Source organism: Bombina bombina, chromosome 6 (genome assembly GCF_027579735.1).
Source record: "Bombina bombina isolate aBomBom1 chromosome 6, aBomBom1.pri, whole genome shotgun sequence".
Taxonomy (NCBI): domain Eukaryota; kingdom Metazoa; phylum Chordata; class Amphibia; order Anura; family Bombinatoridae; genus Bombina; species Bombina bombina.
In genome coordinates this window covers 1,005,371,962-1,005,393,088 of record NC_069504.1, presented here as the reverse complement: position 1 = coordinate 1,005,393,088, position 21,127 = coordinate 1,005,371,962, and the positions used below count along the sequence as shown (strand labels likewise).

The 21,127-nt window shown below is 40.5% G+C and overlaps 1 protein-coding gene across 4 annotated transcripts in view; it reads right to left on the bottom strand.

Moving 5' to 3' along the window:
* Window positions 1-1,137: 1,137 nt before the first annotated feature.
* The window catches only part of LARP1 (La ribonucleoprotein 1, translational regulator), a 341,591-nt gene continuing 321,601 nt past the window's right edge, over window positions 1,138-21,127 (bottom strand). For all 4 annotated transcript variants that reach the window (XM_053718702.1, XM_053718703.1, XM_053718704.1 and 1 more), the window contains one exon: window positions 1,138-4,296. In XM_053718702.1, the coding sequence (XP_053574677.1) occupies window positions 4,087-4,296 (210 nt within the window). In that variant the 3' untranslated portion in view covers window positions 1,138-4,086. The remainder of the gene's footprint in view (window positions 4,297-21,127) is intronic.

Below are 21,127 nucleotides of genomic sequence, written 5' to 3'. Positions count from 1 at the left end.
CGTTGATTGCTTGTGGAGCTGTTAATATGAGTCAGGATGGTTTCGCAGAAAGACTCTCCCTGCATCTCCGGACTCTAACTTTCATCCATGCTCTGAGAGGCTGACAGATCTACTTAAAACTCCAGTCCCAATGTGAAGAGTACTACCCTCCATAAGAGACTACTCCGATCTTCAACACTTCTCTGCCATCCTCCTGTGACGAAAGGCAAAGAATGACTGAGGGATGAGGGAAGTGGAGGTGGTATTTAAGCCTTTGGCTGGAGTGTCTTTGCCTCCTCCTGGTGGTCAGGTTCTTAATTCCCAACAGTAATGAATGAAGCTGTGGACTCTCCTCCCCTTTAGATGGAAAACTTTCCTTGCATCTCCAGACTCTAACTTTCATCAATACTCTCAGTGAGAGGGTGACATGATTACTTAAAACTACAGTCCTTCCTTGAAGGGAACATACCCATACAGGACTTTCCAAATCTTCTGACACTTCTCTGCCATCTCAAACAGTGATGAAAGGCAAAGAATGACTGGGGGATAGGGGAAGTGGGAGGGATATTTAAGCCTTTGGCTGGGGTGTCTTTGCCTCCTCCAACAGTAAGGAATGAAGTTGAGGACTCTCCTGGCATTATGGAAGGAAACCAGGGGTAGACAAATATGTATAAAATTTAGAATCCAGTAAGAGTATTTAGAGCTAGACCCTGGTATTTGTATATACAGTAGATATATTGAGAGTAACCCAAAAATCTAGGAGCCAGTGGCATAAACAGAGAAAAAAAATGTAGCACAATGTCCTTTTAGGTGGTAAATGTAACATAACAAATTTGTGTATATATTGATGCAATTGATATGTATGTAACATAACTAAATTTGTGTAGATTGATGCAATTGCTCTGTTTATTAGCAGAATGACCTACACCCTTCAAGCTCTATAAAATTATATACGGTTTGGATAATTAAAAAACACACACACACATATATATATATATATATATACACATACACATACATACACACACACATATATATATATATATATATAAAAACAAATTATATATCATGTTTCATTCTGATTTAAATTAACAAAACTATTGCAAACTATTTTACAAATAAACATACTTTAAAACAGCCGATATATCAGAAAACACGGTCTTTTAAGGTTTTTATTTTTATACATTTTTTTTGTATTAAAAAGGAAGTATAATTACCACAAATTACCAAGAAATGACTAAAGCACAGCTAGGAGCAAATCATAACGCAATAAGAATGGATACTCTGAATAATATTAATGTTATAATACAAGCGCTCATTCAAGTATTTTACATTTTTATTTTCTTTTTTTTTTTTTTTTATATATATTTCTGTCCTCTTATAATCTTAGCATAACGGGCAAGATTATGTACTTGTAGCATTCCATGGTCAGGGACAGCAGCTTGCAAAAAGTCAGATCAATGACCTTTGTAGGTGTATGAAATCAGAGTTGGCAGTGCAAATGGGTAGAAAGGTGGTATCTCTATGAAATCCAAACAGGGCCCCAGATGTCAAAAGACATGGGTGTGAGACTGGGGCTCCTTTTATAATACAAATTATAAAAACTGAGGTTGTTTCTTAAGTGGATGATGTGTATGAGTTGACTAAATGTAAAAATTCTAACTCCAAGATGTGTATGCCAGTTCTATAGAAATTATACAAAAAGTGGTATTAAAGCAAGTTGTGTGGTAAAACAGTAAAGATCAATTCCAGATTTGGGGGCTATAGTACTACAGTAATAAATTCACTTAAAAGTATTTGTACTGTAAGGTGCAACCAAACAAAAAGCCCCCTTCTGGATCCTAAATTGCAATGACAATGAGCTGTCCGAATCATGATTTAACCATAGCACATTTACTAACTAATGTCAGTATAAAAAAAAATGTGGACCAGGAAGAGAAGTGAGCAGCTAACCATGGCTGCTAATATATATATATATATATATTTATCTATACATACTTGATATATGTTCTGTAGCACAAACATACCTAAATGCAGATTTTAGGTTTTAACCTTATCCCTACATAAATATGAAAGGTTCTTCAAAGCACCTTCTTCAAGGCCTAGTCCTCAAGGAACACAGGGAGTTTTAGGCACTCATATTTCTCACCTCTCTTTCTACTCCATAAAGGACCAAACTATAGAGTAGGTAAAGAGAAATCAGCTGGCCACCACCCACCAGCAATGGTGAAAAGTTATAACCATAGGGGGAAAGAAAGAACCATTAACTTCCTGTGTTATCAGCAACTGAAAAATTCCTTAAAGATCTAGGCCTAATTTATTTCAGGCAATGCAGATGTACTGCAGTGAAACCCTGACAAGGTATACTGAAGACACAAATACACCTTGATTTCAGGAGCCCAATGCATTAAACCAGCAATGCATTGTTAACAACTTCTGATCTCAAATATGGGAATCTATATAATGCAATATTTTGCAATACTATTGGTGCCAGGGCAGTTTTTGCAAAGTACCTACAAAGTTTAACTTTTATCCTTAGTACTGTCAAAACTACCCTAATTTTTAGGGTATTCTCCCTGACCACCAGCTGTCTCGACACTGATGTAAATGCATTTTGCAATACAAGCTACGGCAGTATGCCTTCTCAATATAGCTGCTAACAGAAAAGAAAAATAAATGCACATTTGTTGCCATTCTGATGTTGGAGATAATACCTCTTTTTGTACGTTAACAGTTTTCATGGACTAAAATTTCCTGCATTTCAGAAAACCAGATCTCAATATTGCAGTGTGGTAGTGATATGATTTCACTGCAAGGATCTAATATGCAAAGCAGTGTGCCCCCTTAGGTTCAAGCTGATTAATCCAACACCACTATGATCAACCCTGAATATGCTTTGCCAACCTTTAAATTCCGAAGATGCCCCAGTGACACAGCAGATGCAACACAAGCAACCCTTGGCATATTAAATAACTGCTGATATTTTTTCTTAATTCAGTTCTCACCAGGAAATAAACTCCCCCTATAATGGTCTTATTTTCCCTAAACATTAATGAAAGTCTGAAAATACCCAGTAATTATGCTCTGGGGGGTTAAGCCAAAGAAGTCTGCGCCAGGAAAGAAAGAGCCAGCAAGAGACAACTGTGCACGTTTTGTTTTTTCATGGCCATGAGATTTCATTAATCTGCAGTCCCTGCTTCTGATTGGCTGCTCTGTCCTTCCAAAAGCGGCAGCGTGAGTTTGAAGTTTACAAATAAGGCAACTTTTTGTAATGTTTTCTTATCACTTAACTGATTTTAAAAAGGAGGAGGGGAGTAAAGGCAGTCTATTTTTTTTCTTTTTTATAGTCTTTTGCCAGTTTTTTGTAGTTTTTTCATTCACAGTCTGAATTTAAAAAAAAAAAAAAAGTATCTCTCTTTGGAAAAAAGCAGGGCTGTTTCAAAGCTATGGGCTGTGTAAAAAGACATTTTCAGGGGATATGAAGCCAAAGTGCATCACCACCTACAGGACAGTTGCCAGTTTCTCTCCTAAGCATCCAATATGAAGAAACGCGGTTGCCAAAAGATGAGATGGTGCCAAATCCAAAGGCTTTAAACAGGTGGATTTGTCTTGTGCAAAGAACTTGTGATTTAATGGCCCCAGGTGTGTCTTCTAGTCTGTAACAGCATAGCTCTGATAGCTGCTCTATTACACTTTAGAGCAAAAATGAACCCTGCACTCCTTTATTTCCCACCAAGGGACTATATAAGTTCAGAGGGAGGGCAATAATAATTTAACACAGAAAAAATAATAAAATACAAATTCTCACTCCCCACTGAGTGAGACACTTCTGCCTGTTTCCCGCTAAAAAAATAAACTAAAATTTAATATCCCTAATTCAAACCAATATATTTTTCCTCTTTCGAATGAGCAGCCAACACACTTTGCAGGAAAGATATGGGAACAGTTATTCCATCTCTCCAGAACCTGGAGTCTCTGGGGTTTGTTTTATTTCCTGTAGGAGGTGGAGGGGATCCATTTTGTTTGTGAACCAAAAGCCTCACACTCCAAGGAAGTCTCTCCCTCATTTCCTCCCCAGCCCCCTACTTTATCTCCAATTAATGAGCTCTACTTTTCCCCTCCTGTGGTTTGGGGATCTGATACGGCATTAGAGGGATGGCTCTGTGTTTTGGCATCTTCCCTTGATGGGTTGTGGGATGATGAATGCGATTGATGACCTGATCCTCTACTGGAAGACTGAGATGGGTATCGCCTCCGACCCTCTCCTGTTGAGAGTGAGTGACGCCGTCGTGAACCTCCATCTTCTCCCATTGGTGGCTGAAACAAAAGAATGTTATAAAATTTGCCTTACCTATCAAACAAAAATATAACATCAAATTTTATATAAAAAGTATAGCTAGTGTTACTTATCAACTTGAAATCATAATTAATCAGTTAAAGGGACAGTCAACACCAGAATTTTTGTTGTTTAAAAAGATAGATAATCCCTTTATTACCCATTCTCCAGTTTTGCATAACCAACACAGTTATATTAATACACTTTTTACTTCTGTGACTAACTGGTATCTAAGCATCTTCTGACCTCCCCTAATCACATGACTTAGTTATTTTGCATATAGTTGCATTTTAGCCAATTAGTGAAGTGTCTGCCACTAGCCACGGGCGTGATCACAATGCTATCTATATGGCCTACATGAGCTTGCTCTCCCCTGCTGTGAAAAGTAAATAAAATAGAGGCGGCCTTCAAGGGCTTAGAAATTATCATATGAGCCTTCCTAGGTTTAGCTTTCAACTAGAATACCAAGAGAACAAAGCAAAATTGTTGATAAAAGTAAATTGGAAAGTAGTTAAAAATTAAATGCCCTATTTGAAAAATGAGAGGTTTTTTTGGACTTGACTGTCCCTTTAAAGGGACAGTCTAGTCCAAAAACATTCATGATTCAGATAGGGCATGCAATTTTAAACAACTTTACAATTTACTTTTATCACCAATTTTGCTTTGTTCTCTTGGTATTCTTAGTTGAAAGGTAAACCTAGAAGGTTCATATTCTAATTTCTTAGACCTTGAAGACGGCCTCTTATCTGAATGCATTTTGACAGTTTTTAACCACTAGAGAGTGTTATTTCCTGTGTGTCATAGATAACACTCTGCTCATGCACGTGGAGTTACCTAGGAGCCCGCACTGATTGGCTAAAATGCAAGTCTGTCAAAAGAACGGAAATAAAGGGGCAGTTTGCAGAGGCTTAGACACAAGGCAATCACAGAGGTAAAAAGTGCATTATTACAACTATGTTGGTTATGCAAAACTGGGGAATGGGTAATTAACCCCTTAATGACCACTGCACTTTTCCATTTTCTGTCCATTTGGGACCAAGGCTATTTTTACATTTTTGCGGTGTTTGTGTTTAGCTGTAAATTTTCCTCTTACTCATTTACTGTACCCACACATATACCATTTTTCTCGCCATTAAATGGACTTTCTAAAGATACCATTATTTTCATCATATCTTATAATTTACTATTAAAAAAAAAAAAAAAAAAAAAGATAAAAAGAGGAAAAAATTGAGAGAGAAAAAAAAACACACTTTTTCTAACTTTGACCACCAAAAACACCCATAACTAAATAGTTTATAAATTTTGTCCTGAGTTTAGAAATACCCAATGTTTACATATTCTTTGCTTTTTTTGCAAGTTATAGAGCAATAAATACAAGTAGCACTTTGCTATTTCCAAACCACTTTTTCAAAATTAGGGACACTGATATCTTTTAGGAATCCCTGAAAATCCCTTGACATGTATATATTTTATTTTTAGAAGACATACCAAAGTATTGATCTAGGCCCATTTTGGTATATTTCATGCCACCATTTCACCGCCAAATAATAAAAAAAAAAAAATAGTTCACTTTTTCACAAACTTTAGGTTTCTCACTGAAATTATTTACAAACAACTTGTGCAATTATGGCATAAATGGTTGCAAATGCTTCTCTGGGATCCCCTTTGTTCAGAAATAGCAGACATATTTGGCTTTGCTTTTTGGTAATTAGAAGGCCGCTAAATGCCACTGCGCACCACATGTGTATTATGTCCAGCTGTGAAGGGGTTGATTAGGGAGCTTGTAGGGTTAATTTCAGCTTTAGTGTAGTAGACAACCCAAAGTATTGATCTAGGCCCATTTTGGTATATTTCATGCCACCATTTCACCGCTAAATGCGATCAAAAAAAAAAAAAAAAAAAAAGCTAACTTTTTCACAAACTTTAGGTTTCTAAATGAAATTATTTACAAACAGCTTGTGCAATTATGGCACAAATGGTTGTAAATGCTTCTCTGGGATCCCCTTTGTTCAGAAATAGCAGACATATATGGCTTTGGCGTTGCTTTTTGGTAATTAGAAGGCCGCTAAATGGCGCTGCGCATCATGTCTAGCAGTGAAGGGGTTAATTAGGTAGCTTGCAGGGTTAATTTTAGCTTTAGTGTAGAGATCAGCCTCCCATCTGACACATCACACCCCTGATCCCTCAAAAAAAAAAGCTCTCTTTCCTCCCCCACCCCACAATTGTCCCGTCCATCTTAAATAGTCAGAAAGTCTGCCAGTACTAAAATAAAAGGTTTTTTTTTGTTTTTTTTTAAAGCCATATTCTGCTGTGTAGGATCCCCCCTTAGCCCCCAACCTCCCTGATTCCCCCCCAAACAGCTCTCTAACCTTCCCCCTCGACCTAATTTCCGCCATCTTGGGTACCCAGTTTATAATAAAATGTTTAATTTTTTTGCTTTTTTCTGTAGTGTAGCTCCCCCCACCCAGATCCCTTAGATCTGAATTCCCTCCCTCCTCTCCCACTTAACTTGCGAAAATGTTCCATAGTGTAGTGGTTCCCACCCGCTCTCCCCCCCTACCCCCCCCCCCCCGGTGACCCCGCACCCTTACTACTGGACTTCATTGATGGCCGCCCACCAACAATCACGACCATCTATGTCTGATGCAGAGAGGATCGGATGGCCAAGTAGTGTTATTGCAGGATGCCTCGATATCGAGGCATCACTGCAATAACATGAAAGCGGCAGGAATCGATCAGGATCACTTCCACCGCTTTCAAAGACCAACAACGTACAGGGTACGTCCTCGGTCGTAAACTATTTTTTTTTTGGAGGACGTCCCCCATACGTCGGTCGTTAACCCCTTAATGACCAAGGACGTACGCCACACGTCCTCAAAAAAAATACAGTTAATGACCAAGGACGTGTGGCGTACGTCCTTGGTCTGGAAAGCAGCTGGAAGCGATCCTGCTCGCTTCCAGCTGCTTTCCGGTTATTGCAGTGATGCCTCGATATGGAGGCATCCTGCAATAACCCCCCTTGGCTATCCGATGCAGAGAGAGCCACTCTGTGGCCCTCTCTGCACCAGACATCGGCCGGTATCATTGGTTGGTGGGAGCAAGTCTGGGAGGCGGGTGGGCGTCCATCGATGTGCCGAGTGGAGGGAAGGGGGGCGGCATCAGGGGCGGAACCGCCGGGAGCGCGCGCGTGCACGGGGGGCGGCGGGCGCGTGCACGAGGCGGGAGCGGGAGGGAACCGCTACACTACAGAAAAATAAAGCTGGTAAAAGTTAAAATAAAAAGTTTTAAAAAGTTAGAAATAAACAGCTAAGGGATCTGGAAGGGGTGGGGGTAAGCTACACTACAGAAAAGGGCATTTTTTTTTTAAAAAAAAGGCACATTTGTTACTAAACTGGGTACTGGCAGACAGCTGCCAGTACCCAAGATGGTGCCCATTAAGGCAGAGGGGGAGGGTTAGAGAGCTGTTTGGTGGGGGATCAGTGAGGTTGGGGACTAAGGGGGGAATCCTACACCGCAGCATATGTAAATATGCCAAAAAACCCCCCCCAAAAAAGCCCAAGTATAGCTTTTATTTTAGTACTGGCAGAGTTTCTGCCAGTACTTAAGATGGCAGGGACAATTGTGGGGTGGGGGAGGGAAGAGAGCTGTTTGGGAGGGATCTCATGTTTCAGGTGGGAGGCTGAGCTCTACGCTAAAGCTAAAATTAACCCTGCAAGCTACCTAATTAACCCCTTCACTGCTAGCCATAATACACGTGTGAAATGCAGCTGCATTTGGCGGCCTTCTAATTACCAAAAAGCAACGCCAAAGCCAAATATGTCTGCTATTTCTGAACAAAGGGGATCCCAGAGAAGCATTTACAACCATTTGTGCCATAATTGCACAAGCTGTTTGTAAATGATTTCAGTGAGAAACCTAAAATTATGAAAAATTTAACGTTTTTTTTAATTTGATCGCATTTGGCGGTGAAATGGTGGCATGAAATATACCAAAATTGGGCTAGATCAATACTTGGGGTTGTCTACTACACTACACTAAAGCTAAAAGCTCCCTACATGCTCCATAATTAACCCCTTCACTGCTCGGCATAAATACACGTGTAGTGCGCAGTGGCATTTAGCAGCCTTCTAATTACTAAAAAGCAACGCCAAAGCCATATATGTCTGCTATTTCTGAACAAAGGGGATCCCAGAGAAGCATTTACAACCATTTAAGCCATAATTGCACAAGCTGTTTGTAAATAATTTCAGTGAGAAACCAAAAGTTTGTGAAAAAATTAGTAAAAAAGTGAACGATTTTTTTGTATTTAATCGCATTTGGCGGTGAAATGGTGGCATGAAATATACCAAAATGGGCCTAGATGAATACTTTGGGATGTCTACTAAAAAAAAATATATACATGTCAATGGATATTCAGAGATTCCTGAAAGATAACATAATTTATGCTTACCTGATAAATTCCTTTCTCCTGTAGTGTGATCAGTCCACGGGTCATCATTACTTCTGGGATATTACTCCTCCCCAACAGGAAGTGCAAGAGGATTCACCCAGCAGAGCTGCCATATAGCTCCTCCCCTCTACGTCACCTCCAGTCATTCGACCAAGGACCAACGAGAAAGGAGAAGCCAAAGGGTGTAGTGGTGACTGGAGTATAATTTAAAAAATATTTACCTGCCGTAAAAACAGGGCGGGCCGTGGACTGATCACACTACAGGAGAAAGGAATTTATCAGGTAAGCATAAATTATGTTTTCTCCTGTTAAGTGTGATCAGTCCACGGGTCATCATTACTTCTGGGATACCAATACCAAAGCAAAAGTACACGGATGACGGGAGGGACAGGCAGGATCTTTATACAGAAGGAACCACTGCCTGAAGAACCTTTCTCCCAAAAATAGCCTCCGAAGAAGCAAAAGTGTCAAATTTGTAAAATTTGGAAAAAGTATGAAGCGAAGACCAAGTTGCAGCCTTGCAAATCTGTTCAACAGAGGCCTCATTCTTAAAGGCCCAAGTGGAAGCCACAGCTCTAGTGGAATGAGCTGTAATTCTTTCAGGAGGCTGCTGTCCAGCAGTCTCATAAGCTAAACGTATTATGCTACGAAGCCAAAAAGAGAGAGGTAGCAGAAGCTTTTTGACCTCTCCTCTGACCAGAGTAAACGACAAACAGGGAAGACGTTTGTCGAAAATCTTTAGTTGCCTGTAGATAAAATTTTAGGGCACGAACTACATCCAGATTGTGCAGAAGTCGTTCCTTCCTTGAAGAAGGATTTGGACACAAGGATGGAACAACAATCTCTTGATTGATATTCCTGTTAGTGACTACCTTAGGTAAGAACCCAGGTTTAGTACGCAGAACTACCTTATCCGAGTGAAAAATCAAATAAGGAGAATCACAATGTAAGGCTGATAACTCAGAGACTCTTCGAGCCGAGGAAATAGCCATTAAAAATAGAACCTTCCAAGATAACAACTTTATATCAATGGAATGAAGGGGTTCAAACGGAACGCCCTGTAAAACGTTAAGAACAAGGTTTAAACTCCATGGCGGAGCAACAGTTTTAAACACAGGCTTAATCCTGGCCAAAGCCTGACAAAAAGCCTGAACGTCTGGAACTTCTGACAGACGTTTGTGCAACAGAATGGACAGAGCTGAGATCTGTCCCTTTAAGGAACTAGCGGATAAACCCTTTTCTAACCTTCTTGTAGAAAAGACAATATCCTAGGAATCCTAACCTTACTCCAAGAGTAACCTTTGGATTCGCACCAATATAGGTATTTACGCCATATTTTATGGTAAATCTTTCTGGTAACAGGCTTCCTAGCCTGTATTAAGGTATCAATAACTGACTCAGAAAAACCACGTTTTGATAAAATCAAGCGTTCAATTTCCAAGCAGTCAGCTTCAGAGAAGTTAGATTTTGATGTTTGAAAGGACCCTGTATCAGAAGGTCCTGTTTCAGAGGTAGAGACCAAGGTGGACAGGATGACATGTCCACCAGATCTGCATACCAAGTCCTGCGTGGCCATGCAGGCGCTATTAGAATCACTGATGCTTTCTCCTGTTTGATTCTGGCAATCAATCGAGGAAGCATCGGGAAGGGTGGAAACACATAAGCCATCCTGAAGGTCCAAGGTGCTGTCAAGGCATCTATCAGGACCGCTCCCGGATCCCTGGATCTGGACCCGTAACGAGGAAGCTTGGCGTTCTGTCGAGACGCCATGAGATCTATCTCTGGTTTGCCCCAATGTCGAAGTATTTGGGCAAAGACCTCCGGATGAAGTTCCCACTCCCCCGGATGAAAAGTCTGACGACTTAAAAAATCCGCCTCCCAGTTATCCACTCCCGGGATGTGGATTGCTGACAGGTGGCAAGAGTGAGACTCTGCCCAGCGAATTATCTTTGATACTTCCATCATTGCTAGGGAGCTTCTTGTCCCTCCCTGATGGTTGATGTAGGCTACAGTCGTGATGTTGTCCGACTGAAACCTGATGAACCCCCGAGTTGTCAACTGGGGCCAAGCCAGAAGGGCATTGAGAACTGCTCTCAATTCCAGAATGTTTATTGGAAGGAGACTCTCCTCCTGATTCCATTGTCCCTGAGCCTTCAGAGAATTCCAGACAGCGCCCCAACCTAGTAGGCTGGCGTCTGTTGTTACAATTGTCCAGTCTGGCCTGCTGAATGGCATCCCCCTGGACAGATGTGGCCGAGAAAGCCACCATAGAAGAGAATTTCTGGTCTCTTGATCCAGATTCAGAGAAGGGGACAAGTCTGAGTAATCCCCATTCCACTGACTTAGCATGCACAATTGCAGCGGTCTGAGGTGTAGGCGTGCAAAGGGTACTATGTCCATTGCCGCTACCATTAAGCCGATTACCTCCATGCATTGAGCCACTGACGGGTGTTGAATGGAATGAAGGACACGGCATGCACTTTGAAGTTTTGTTAACCTGTCTTCTGTCAGGTAAATTTTCATTTCTACAGAATCTATAAGAGTCCCCAGGAAGGGAACTCTTGTGAGTGGAAAGAGAGAACTCTTCTTTTCGTTCACCTTCCATCCATGCGACCTTAGAAATGCCAGTACTAACTCTGTATGAGACTTGGCAGTTTGAAAGCTTGAAGCTTGTATCAGAATGTCGTCTAGGTACGGAGCTACCGAAATTCCTCGCGGTCTTAGTACCGCCAGAAGAGCACCCAGAACCTTTGTGAAGATTCTTGGAGCCGTAGCCAAACCGAATGGAAGAGCTACAAACTGGTAATGCCTGTCTAGAAAGGCAAACCTTAGATACCGGTAATGATCTTTGTGGATCGGTATGTGAAGGTAAGCATCTTTTAAATCCACTGTGGTCATGTACTGACCCTTTTGGATCATGGGTAAAATTGTCCGAATAGTCTCCATTTTGAACGATGGAACTCTTAGGAATTTGTTTAGGATCTTTAAATCCAGGATTGGCCTGAAAGTTCCCTCTTTTTTGGGAACCACAAACAGATTTGAGTAAAACCCTTGTCCCTGTTCCGACCGTGGAACTGGATGGATTACTCCCATTAATGAAAGCTCTTGTACGCAGCGTAGAAACGCCTCTTTCTTTATTTGGTTTGTTGACAACCTTGACAGATGAAATCTCTCTCTTGGGGGAGAGTATTTGAAGTCCAGAAGGTATCCCTGAGATATTATCTCTAGCGCCCAGGGATCCTGGACATCTCTTGCCCAAGCCTGGGCGAAGAGAGAAAGTCTGCCCCCACTAGATCCGTTCCCGGATCGGGGGCCCTCAATTCATGCTGTTTTAGGGGCAGCAGCAGGTTTCCTGGCCTGCTTGCCCTTGTTCCAGGACTGGTTAGGTCTCCAGCCTTGTCTGTAGCGAGCAACAGATCCTTCTTGTTTTGGAGCAGAGGAAGTTGATGCTGCTCCTGCTTTGAAATTCCGAAAGGAACGAAAATTAGACTGTCTAGCCTTAGGTTTGGCTCTGTCTTGAGGCAGGGCATGGCCTTTACCTCCTGTAATGTCAGCGATAATTTCTTTCAATCCGGGCCCGAATAAGGTCTGCCCTTTGAAAGGTATATTAAGTAATTTAGACTTAGAAGTAACGTCAGCTGACCAGGATTTTAGCCACAGTGCTCTGCGCGCCTGAATGGAGAATCCGGAATTCTTAGCCGTAAGCTTAGTTAAATGTACTACTGCATCTGAAATAAATGAGTTAGCTAACTTAAGAGCTTTAAGCTTGTGTGTAATCTCATCTAATGGAGCTGATTCAAATGTCTCTTCCAGAGACTCAAACCAAAATGCTGCTGCAGCCGTGACAGGCGCAATGCATGCAAGGGGTTGCAATATAAAACCTTGTTGAACAAACATTTTCTTAAGGTAACCCTCTAACTTTTTATCCATTGGATCTGAAAAGGCACAGCTATCCTCCACCGGGATAGTGGTACGCTTAGCTAAAGTAGAAACTGCTCCCTCCACCTTAGGGACCGTTTGCCATAAGTCCCGTGTGGTGGTGTCTATTGGAAACATCTTTCTAAATATCGGAGGGGGTGAGAACGGCACACCGGGTCTATCCCACTCCTTAGTAACAATTTCAGTAAGTCTCTTAGGTATAGGAAAAACGTCAGTACTCGACGGTACCGCAAAATATTTATCCAACCTACACATTTTTTCTGGTATTGCAACTGTGTTACAATAATTCAGAGCCGCTAACACCTCCCCTAGTAATACACGGAGGTTTTCCAGCTTAAATTTAAAATTTGAAATATCTGAATCCAATCTGTTTGGATCAGAACCGCCAGCCGCAGAATGAAGCTCTCCGTCCTCATGTTCTGCAAGTTGTGACGCAGTATCTGACATGGCCCTAACATTATCAGCGCACTCTGTTCTCACCCCAGAGTGATCACGCTTACCTCTTAGTTCTGGTAATTTAGCCAAAACTTCAGTCATAACAGTAGCCATATCCTGTAATGTGATTTGTAATGGCCGCCCAGATGTACTCGGCGCCACAATATCACGCACCTCCCGAGCGGGAGATGCAGGTACTGACACGTGAGGCAAGTTAGTCGGCATAACTCTCCCCTCGTTGTTTGGTGAAATGTGTTCAATTTGTACAGATTGACTTTTATTTAAAGGTTATAGCATCAAATCTTTGTAAAAAACACAATTTTAGCAAAGGCTTGTTCCCATTGGCAAAGGATAACTAACCCTGATAGCAGAAAAAAAGTTACATAAACGTTTTTTATCACAGTCAACTACAATCTCACAGCTCTGCTGTGAGTGATTACCTCCCTCAAAACAAGTTTTGAAGACCCCTGAGTTCTGTAGAGATGAACCGGATCATGCAGGAAATACAATGAGCTTCTGACTGAATTTTTTGATGCGTAGCAAATGCGCCAAAAAAAGGCCCCTCCCCCTCACACACAACAGTGAGAGAGATCAGTAAACTGTCATAAATTAAATAAAACAACTGCCAAGTGGAAAAAAATAGTGCCCAAAATATTTTATTCACCCAGTACCTCAGAAAATGAAACGATTTTACATGCCAGCAAAAAACGTTAATCATAAATTAAATGTTATTAAAAAGCCTGTTGCTAGTCCCTGCAAATTAGGCTAAAGTCTTATGCACACAGTATAATTCCAGTGAAGTGCCATTCCCCAGAATACTGAAGTGTAAAATATACATACATGACAGCCTGATACCAGTTGCTGCTACTGCATTTAAGGCTGAGTTTACATTATATCGGTATGGCAGAATTTTCTCATCAATTCCATTGTCAGAAAATAATAAGCTGCTACATACCTCTTTGCAGATTAATCTGCCCGCTGTCCCCTGATCTGAAGTTTACCTCTCCTCAGATGGCCGAGAAACAGCAATATGATCTTAACTACGCCGGCTAAAATCATAGTAAAAACTCAGGTAGATTCTTCTTCAAATTCTACCAGAGAAGGAATAACACACTCCGGTGCTATTATAAAATAACAAACTTTTGATTGAAGGTATAAAAACATAATTTATGTAAGAACTTACCTGATAAATTCATTTCTTTCATATTAACAAGAGTCCATGAGCTAGTGACGTATGGGATATACATTCCTACCAGGAGGGGCAGTTTCCCAAACCTTAAAATGCCTATAAATACACCCCTCACCACACCCACAAATCAGTTTAACGAATAGCCAAGAAGTGGGGTGATAAGAAAAAAAGTGCGAAGCATATAAAATAAGGAATTGGAATAATTGTGCTTTATACAAAAAAATCATAACCACCACAAAAAAGGGTGGGCCTCATGGACTCTTGTTAATATGAAAGAAATGAATTTATCAGGTAAGTTCTTACATAAATTATGTTTTCTTTCATGTAATTAACAAGAGTCCATGAGCTAGTGACGTATGGGATAATGACTACCCAAGATGTGGATCTTTCCACACAAGAGTCACTAGAGAGGGAGGGATAAAATAAAGACAGCCAATTCCTGCTGAAAATAATCCACACCCAAAATAAAGTTTAACAAAAAACATAAGCAGAAGATTCAAACTGAAACCGCTGCCTGAAGAACTTTTCTACCAAAAACTGCTTCAGAAGAAGAAAATACATCAAAATGGTAGAATTTAGTAAAAGTATGCAAAGAGGACCAAGTTGCTGCTTTGCAGATCTGGTCAACCGAAGCTTCATTCCTAAACGCCCAGGAAGTAGATACTGACCTAGTAGAATGAGCTGTAATTCTCTGAGGCGGAATTTTACCCGACTCAACATAGGCAAGATGAATTAAAGATTTCAACCAAGATGCCAAAGAAATGGCAGAAGCTTTCTGGCCTTTCCTAGAACCGGAAAAGATAACAAATAGACTAGAAGTCTTACAGAAAGATTTCGTAGCTTCAACATAATATTTCAAAGCTCTAACAACATCCAAAGAATGCAACGATTTCTCCTTAGAATTCTTAGGATTAGGACATAATGAAGGAACCACAATTTCTCTACTAATGTTGTTGGAATTCACAACTTTAGGTAAAAATTCAAAAGAAGTTCGCAACACCGCCTTATCCTGATGAAGAATCAGAAAAGGAGACTCACAAGAAAGAGCAGATAATTCAGAAACTCTTCTGGCAGAAGAGATGGCCAAAAGGAACAAAACTTTCCAAGAAAGTAATTTAATATCCAATGAATGCATAGGTTCAAAAGGAGGAGCTTGAAGAGCCCCCAGAACCAAATTCAAACTCCAAGGAGGAGAAATTGACTTAATGACAGGCTTTATACGAACCAAAGCTTGTACAAAACAAAGAATATCAGGAAGAATAGCAATCTTTCTGTGAAAAAGAACAGAAAGAGCAGAGATTTGACCTTTCAAGGAACTTGCGGACAAACCCTTATCTAAACCATCCTGAAGAAATTGTAATATTCTCGGTATTCTAAAAGAATGCCAAGAAAAATGATGAGAAAGACACCAAGAAATATAAGTCTTCCAGACTCTATAATATATCTCTCTGGATACAGATTTACGAGCCTGTAACATAGTATTAATCACAGAGTCAGAGAAACCTCTTTGACCAAAAATCAAGCGTTCAATCTCCATACCTTTAAATTTAAGGATTTCAGATCCTGATGGAAAAAAGGACCTTGAGACAAAAGGTCTGGTCTTAACGGAAGAGTCCACGGTTGGCAAGAGGCCATCCAGACAGGATCCGCATACCAAAACCTGTGAGGCCATGCCGGAGCTACCAGCAGAACAAACGAGCATTCCTTCAGAATCTTGGAGATTACTCTTGGAAGAAGAACTAGAGGCGGAAAGATATAGGCAGGATGATACTTCCAAGGAAGTGAAAATGCATCCACTGCCTCCGCCTGAGGATCCCGGGATCTGGACAGATACCTGGGAAGTTTCTTGTTTAGATGAGAAGCCATCAGATCTATTTCTGGAAGTTCCCACATTTGAACAATCTGAAGAAATACCTCTGGGTGAAGAGACCATTCGCCCGGATGCAACGTTTGGCGACCGAGATAATCCGCTTTCCAATTGTCCATACCTGGGATATAAACCGCAGAGATTAGATAGGAGCTGGATTCCGCCCAAACCAAAATTCGAGATACTTCTTTCATAGCCAGAGGACTGTGAGTCCCTCCTTGATGATTGATGTATGCCACAGTTGTGACATTGTCTTATCTGAAAACAATGAACAACTCTCTCTTCAGAAGAGGCCAAGACTGAAGAGCTCTGAAAATTGCACGGAGTTCCAAAATATTGATCGGAAATCTCACCTCCTGAGATTCCCAAACCCCTTGTGCCGTCAGATACCCCCACACAGCTCCCCAACCTGTAAGACTTGTATCTGTTGAGATTATAGTCCAGGTCGGAAGAACAAAGAAGCCCCCTGAACTAAACGATGGTGATCTGTCCACCATGTCAGAGAGTGTCGTAAAATCGGTTTAAAGATATTAATTGAGATATCTTTGAGTAATCCCTGCACTATTGGTTCAGCATACAGAGCTGAAGAGGTCGCATATGAAAACGAGCAAAGGAGATCGCATCTGATGCGGCAGTCCTAAGACCCAACATTTCCATGCATAAGGCTACCAAAGGGAATGATTGTGACTGAAGGTTTTGACAAGCTGATATCAATGTTAAACTTCTCTTGTCTGACAAGGACAGAGTCATAGATACTGAATTTATCTAGAAACCTAAAAAGGTTACCCTTGTCTGAGGAATCAATGAACTGATTGGTAAATTGATCCTCCAACCATGAACTTGAAGAAACAACACAAGTCGATTCGTATGAGATTCTTCGAAAATGAGAAGACTGAGCAAGTACCAAGATATCGTCCAAATAAGGAAATACCAAAACCCTATTCTCTGATTACAGAAAGAAGGGCACCGAGAACCTTTGAAAAAAATTCTTGGAACTGAGGCTAGGCCAAACAGTAGAGCCACAAAACTGGTAATGCTTGTCTAAAAAGAGAATCTCAGACACTAAAAGTGATCTGGATGAATCGGAATATGCAGATACACATCCTGTAAATCTATTGTAGACATATAATGCCCTTGCTAAACAAAAGGCAGGATAGTCCTACAGTAACCATCTTGAATGTTGGTATCCTAACATAACGATTCAATAATGATAGATCCAGAACTGGTCTGAAGGAATTGACCTTCTTTGGTACAATGAAGAGATAAAATAAAACCCCAGCCCCTGTTCCAGAACTGGAACTGGCATAAATACTCCAGCCAACTCTAGATCTGAAACACATTTCAGAAATGCTGAGCCTAGCTGTGTCAACTGGGACACGGGAAAGAAAAGAATCTCTTAGCAGGAGGCCTTAACTTGAAGCCAATTCTGTACCTTTCTGAAACAATGTTTCTGAAACTAGAGATTAAGAACGGAATTGATCCAAATTTCTTTGAAGAAAACGTAATCTGCCCCATACCAGCTGAGCTGGAATAAGGGCCGCACCTTCATAGATACTTAGGAGCTGGCTATAGGTTTCTATAAGGCTTGGATATAGTTTCCAAACTGATACCGCTCCTGAGGATGAAGGATCAGGCTTTTGTTCCTTGTTGTGAGGAAAGGAACGAAATGATTATTTACCCTGGAAAGAAAGGGAAAGCAAAGTTGACTTAGAAGACATGTCAGCATTCCAAGTTTAATCCATAAAGCTTTTCTAGCTAAAATAGCTAGAGACATATACCTGACATCAACTCTAATGATATCAAAAGATGGTATCACCAATAAAATTATTAGCATGTTATAGAATAATAATAATGCTATAAAATTATGATCTGTTACTTGTTGCGCTAAAGCTTCTAACCAAAAAGTTGAAGCTGCAGCAACATCCGCTAAAAATATAGCAGGTCTAAGAAGATTACCTGAACATAAGTAAGCTTTTCTTAGAAAAGATTCAATTTTCCTATCTAAAGGATCCTTAAATGAAGTACTATCTGCCATAGGAATAGTAGTACATTAGCAGGAGTAGAGACAGCCCCATAACCTTAGGGATTTTTGTCCCAAAAAACTCTAATCTGTCAGATGGCACAGGATATAATTTGCTTAAACGTCTAGAAGGAGTAAATAAATTACCCAAATTATTCCATTCCCTGGAAATTACTTCAGAAATAGCATCAGGGAGATAAAACACTTCTGGAATAACTACAGGAGATTTAAAAACCTTATTTAAACGTTTACATTTAGTATCAAGAGGACCAGAATCCTCTATTTCTAATGCAAATAACACTTCTTTAAGTAAAGAACGAATAAATTCCATCTTGAACAAATACAAAGATTTATCAGCATCAACCTCTGAGACAGAAACCTCTGAACCAGAAGAACCATTATCAGTATCAGAATGATGATGTTCATTTAAAAATTCATCTGAAAAAAAGAGAAGTTTTAAAAGACTTTTATGTATACTAGAAGGAGAAATAACAGACATAGCCTTCTTAATGGATTTAAAAAATAAAATCTCTTATGTTATCAGGAACACTCTGAAAATTAGATGTTGACGGACAGCAACAGGTAATGTAACAGTACTAAAGGAAATTTTATCTGCATTAATAAGTTTGACATGACATGCAATACAAATAACAGCTGGAGAAAACAGATACCAAAAGTTTATAGCAGACTTAGCTTGGTAGCTCCAGCACTGTGCAGTGATTTTCCTGTAGTATCTTCTGACTCAGTTGCAACGTGGAACATCTTGCAATATGTAAAAGAAAAAAAAACAACATATAAAGCAAAATTGATCAAATTCCTTAAATGACAGTTTCAGGAATGGGAAAAAAAAAATGCCAGTGAACAAGCTTCTAGCAACCAGAAGCAATAAATAATGAGACTTAAATAATGTGGAGACAAAAATGACGCCCATATTTTTTAGCGCCAAAAAAGACGCCCACATTATTTGGCGCCTAAATGCTTTTGGCGCCAAAAATGACGCCACATCCGGAACGCCGACATCTTTGACGCAAAATAACGTCAAAAAATGACGCAACTTCCGGCGACACGTATGACGCCGGAAACGGAAAAGAATTTTTGCGCCAAAAAAGTCCGCGCCAAGAATGACGCAATAAAATGAAGCATTTTCAGCCCCCGCGAGCCTAACAGCCCACAGGGAAAAAAGTCAAATTTTTGAGGTAAGAAAAAATATGATAATTCAATGCATAATCCCAAATATGAAACTGACTGTCTGGAAATAAGGAAAGTTGAACATTCTGAGTCAAGGCAAATAAATGTTTGAATACATATATTTAGAACTTTATAAATAAAGTGCCCAACCATAGCTTAGAGTGTCACAGAAAATAAGACTTACTTACCCCAGGACACTCATCTACATGTTTGTAGAAAGCCAAACCAGTACTGAAACGAGAATCAGTAGAGGAAATGGTAAATATAAGAGTATATCGTCGATCTGAAAAGGGAGGTAAGAGATGAATCTCTACGACCGATAACAGAGAACCTTATGAAATAGACCCCGTAGAAGGAGATCACTGCATTCAATAGGCAATACTCTCTTCACATCCCTCTGACATTCACTGCACGCTGAGAGGAAAACCGGGCTCCAACTTGCTGCGGAGCGCATATCAACGTAGAATCTAGCACAAACTTACTTCACCACCTCCCTTGGAGGCAAAGTTTGTAAAACTGATTTGTGGGTGTGGTGAGGGGTGTATTTATAGGCATTTTAAGGTTTGGGAAACTTTGCCCCTCCTGGTAGGAATGTATATCCCATACGTCACTAGCTCATGGACTCTTGTTAATTACATGAAAGAAACTAAGTATAATCACCATAGTCCTCTCACACATCCTATCTATTCGTTGGGTGCAAGAGAATGACTGGAGGTGACGTAGAGGGGAGGAGCTATATGGCAGCTCTGCTGGGTGAATCCTCTTGCACTTCCTGTTGGGGAGGAGTAATATCCCAGAAGTAATGATGACCAGTGGACTGATCACACTTAACAGGAGAAATTAGTGTTCTAATGTAACTAGCGCTAATTTTGAAAAATAATGGTTTGGAAATAGCAAAGTGCTACTTGTATTTATGGCCATATAACTTACAAAAAAAGCAAAGAACATGTAAACATTGGGTATTTCTAAACTCAGGACAAAATTTAGAAACTATTTAGCACGGTGTTTTTTGGTGGTTGTAGATGTGTAACAGATTTTGGGGGTCAAAGTTAGAAAAAACAGAATTTATGTTTACCTGATAAATTTCTTTCTCCAACGGTGTGTCCGGTCCACGGCGTCATCCTTACTTGTGGGATATTCTCTTCCCCAACAGGAAATGGCAAAGAGCCCAGCAAAGCTGGTCACATGATCCCTCCTAGGCTCCGCCTACCCCAGTCATTCGACCGACGTTAAGGAGGAATATTTGCATAGGAGAAACCATATGGTACCGTGGTGACTGTAGTTAAAGAAAATAAAATATCAGACCTGATTAAAAAAACCAGGGCGGGCCGTGGACCGGACACACCGTTGGAGAAAGAAATTTATCAGGTAAACATAAATTCTGTTTTCTCCAACATAGGTGTGTCCGGTCCACGGCGTCATCCTTACTTGTGGGAACCAATACCAAAGCTTTAGGACACGGATGAAGGGAGGGAGCAAATCAGGTCACCTAAATGGAAGGCACCACGGCTTGCAAAACCTTTCTCCCAAAAATAGCCTCAGAAGAAGCAAAAGTATCAAACTTGTAAAATTTGGTAAAAGTGTGCAGTGAAGACCAAGTCGCTGCCCTACATATCTGATCAACAGAAGCCTCGTTCTTGAAGGCCCATGTGGAAGCCACAGCCCTAGTGGAATGAGCTGTGATTCTTTCGGGAGGCTGCCGTCCGGCAGTCTCGTAAGCCAAT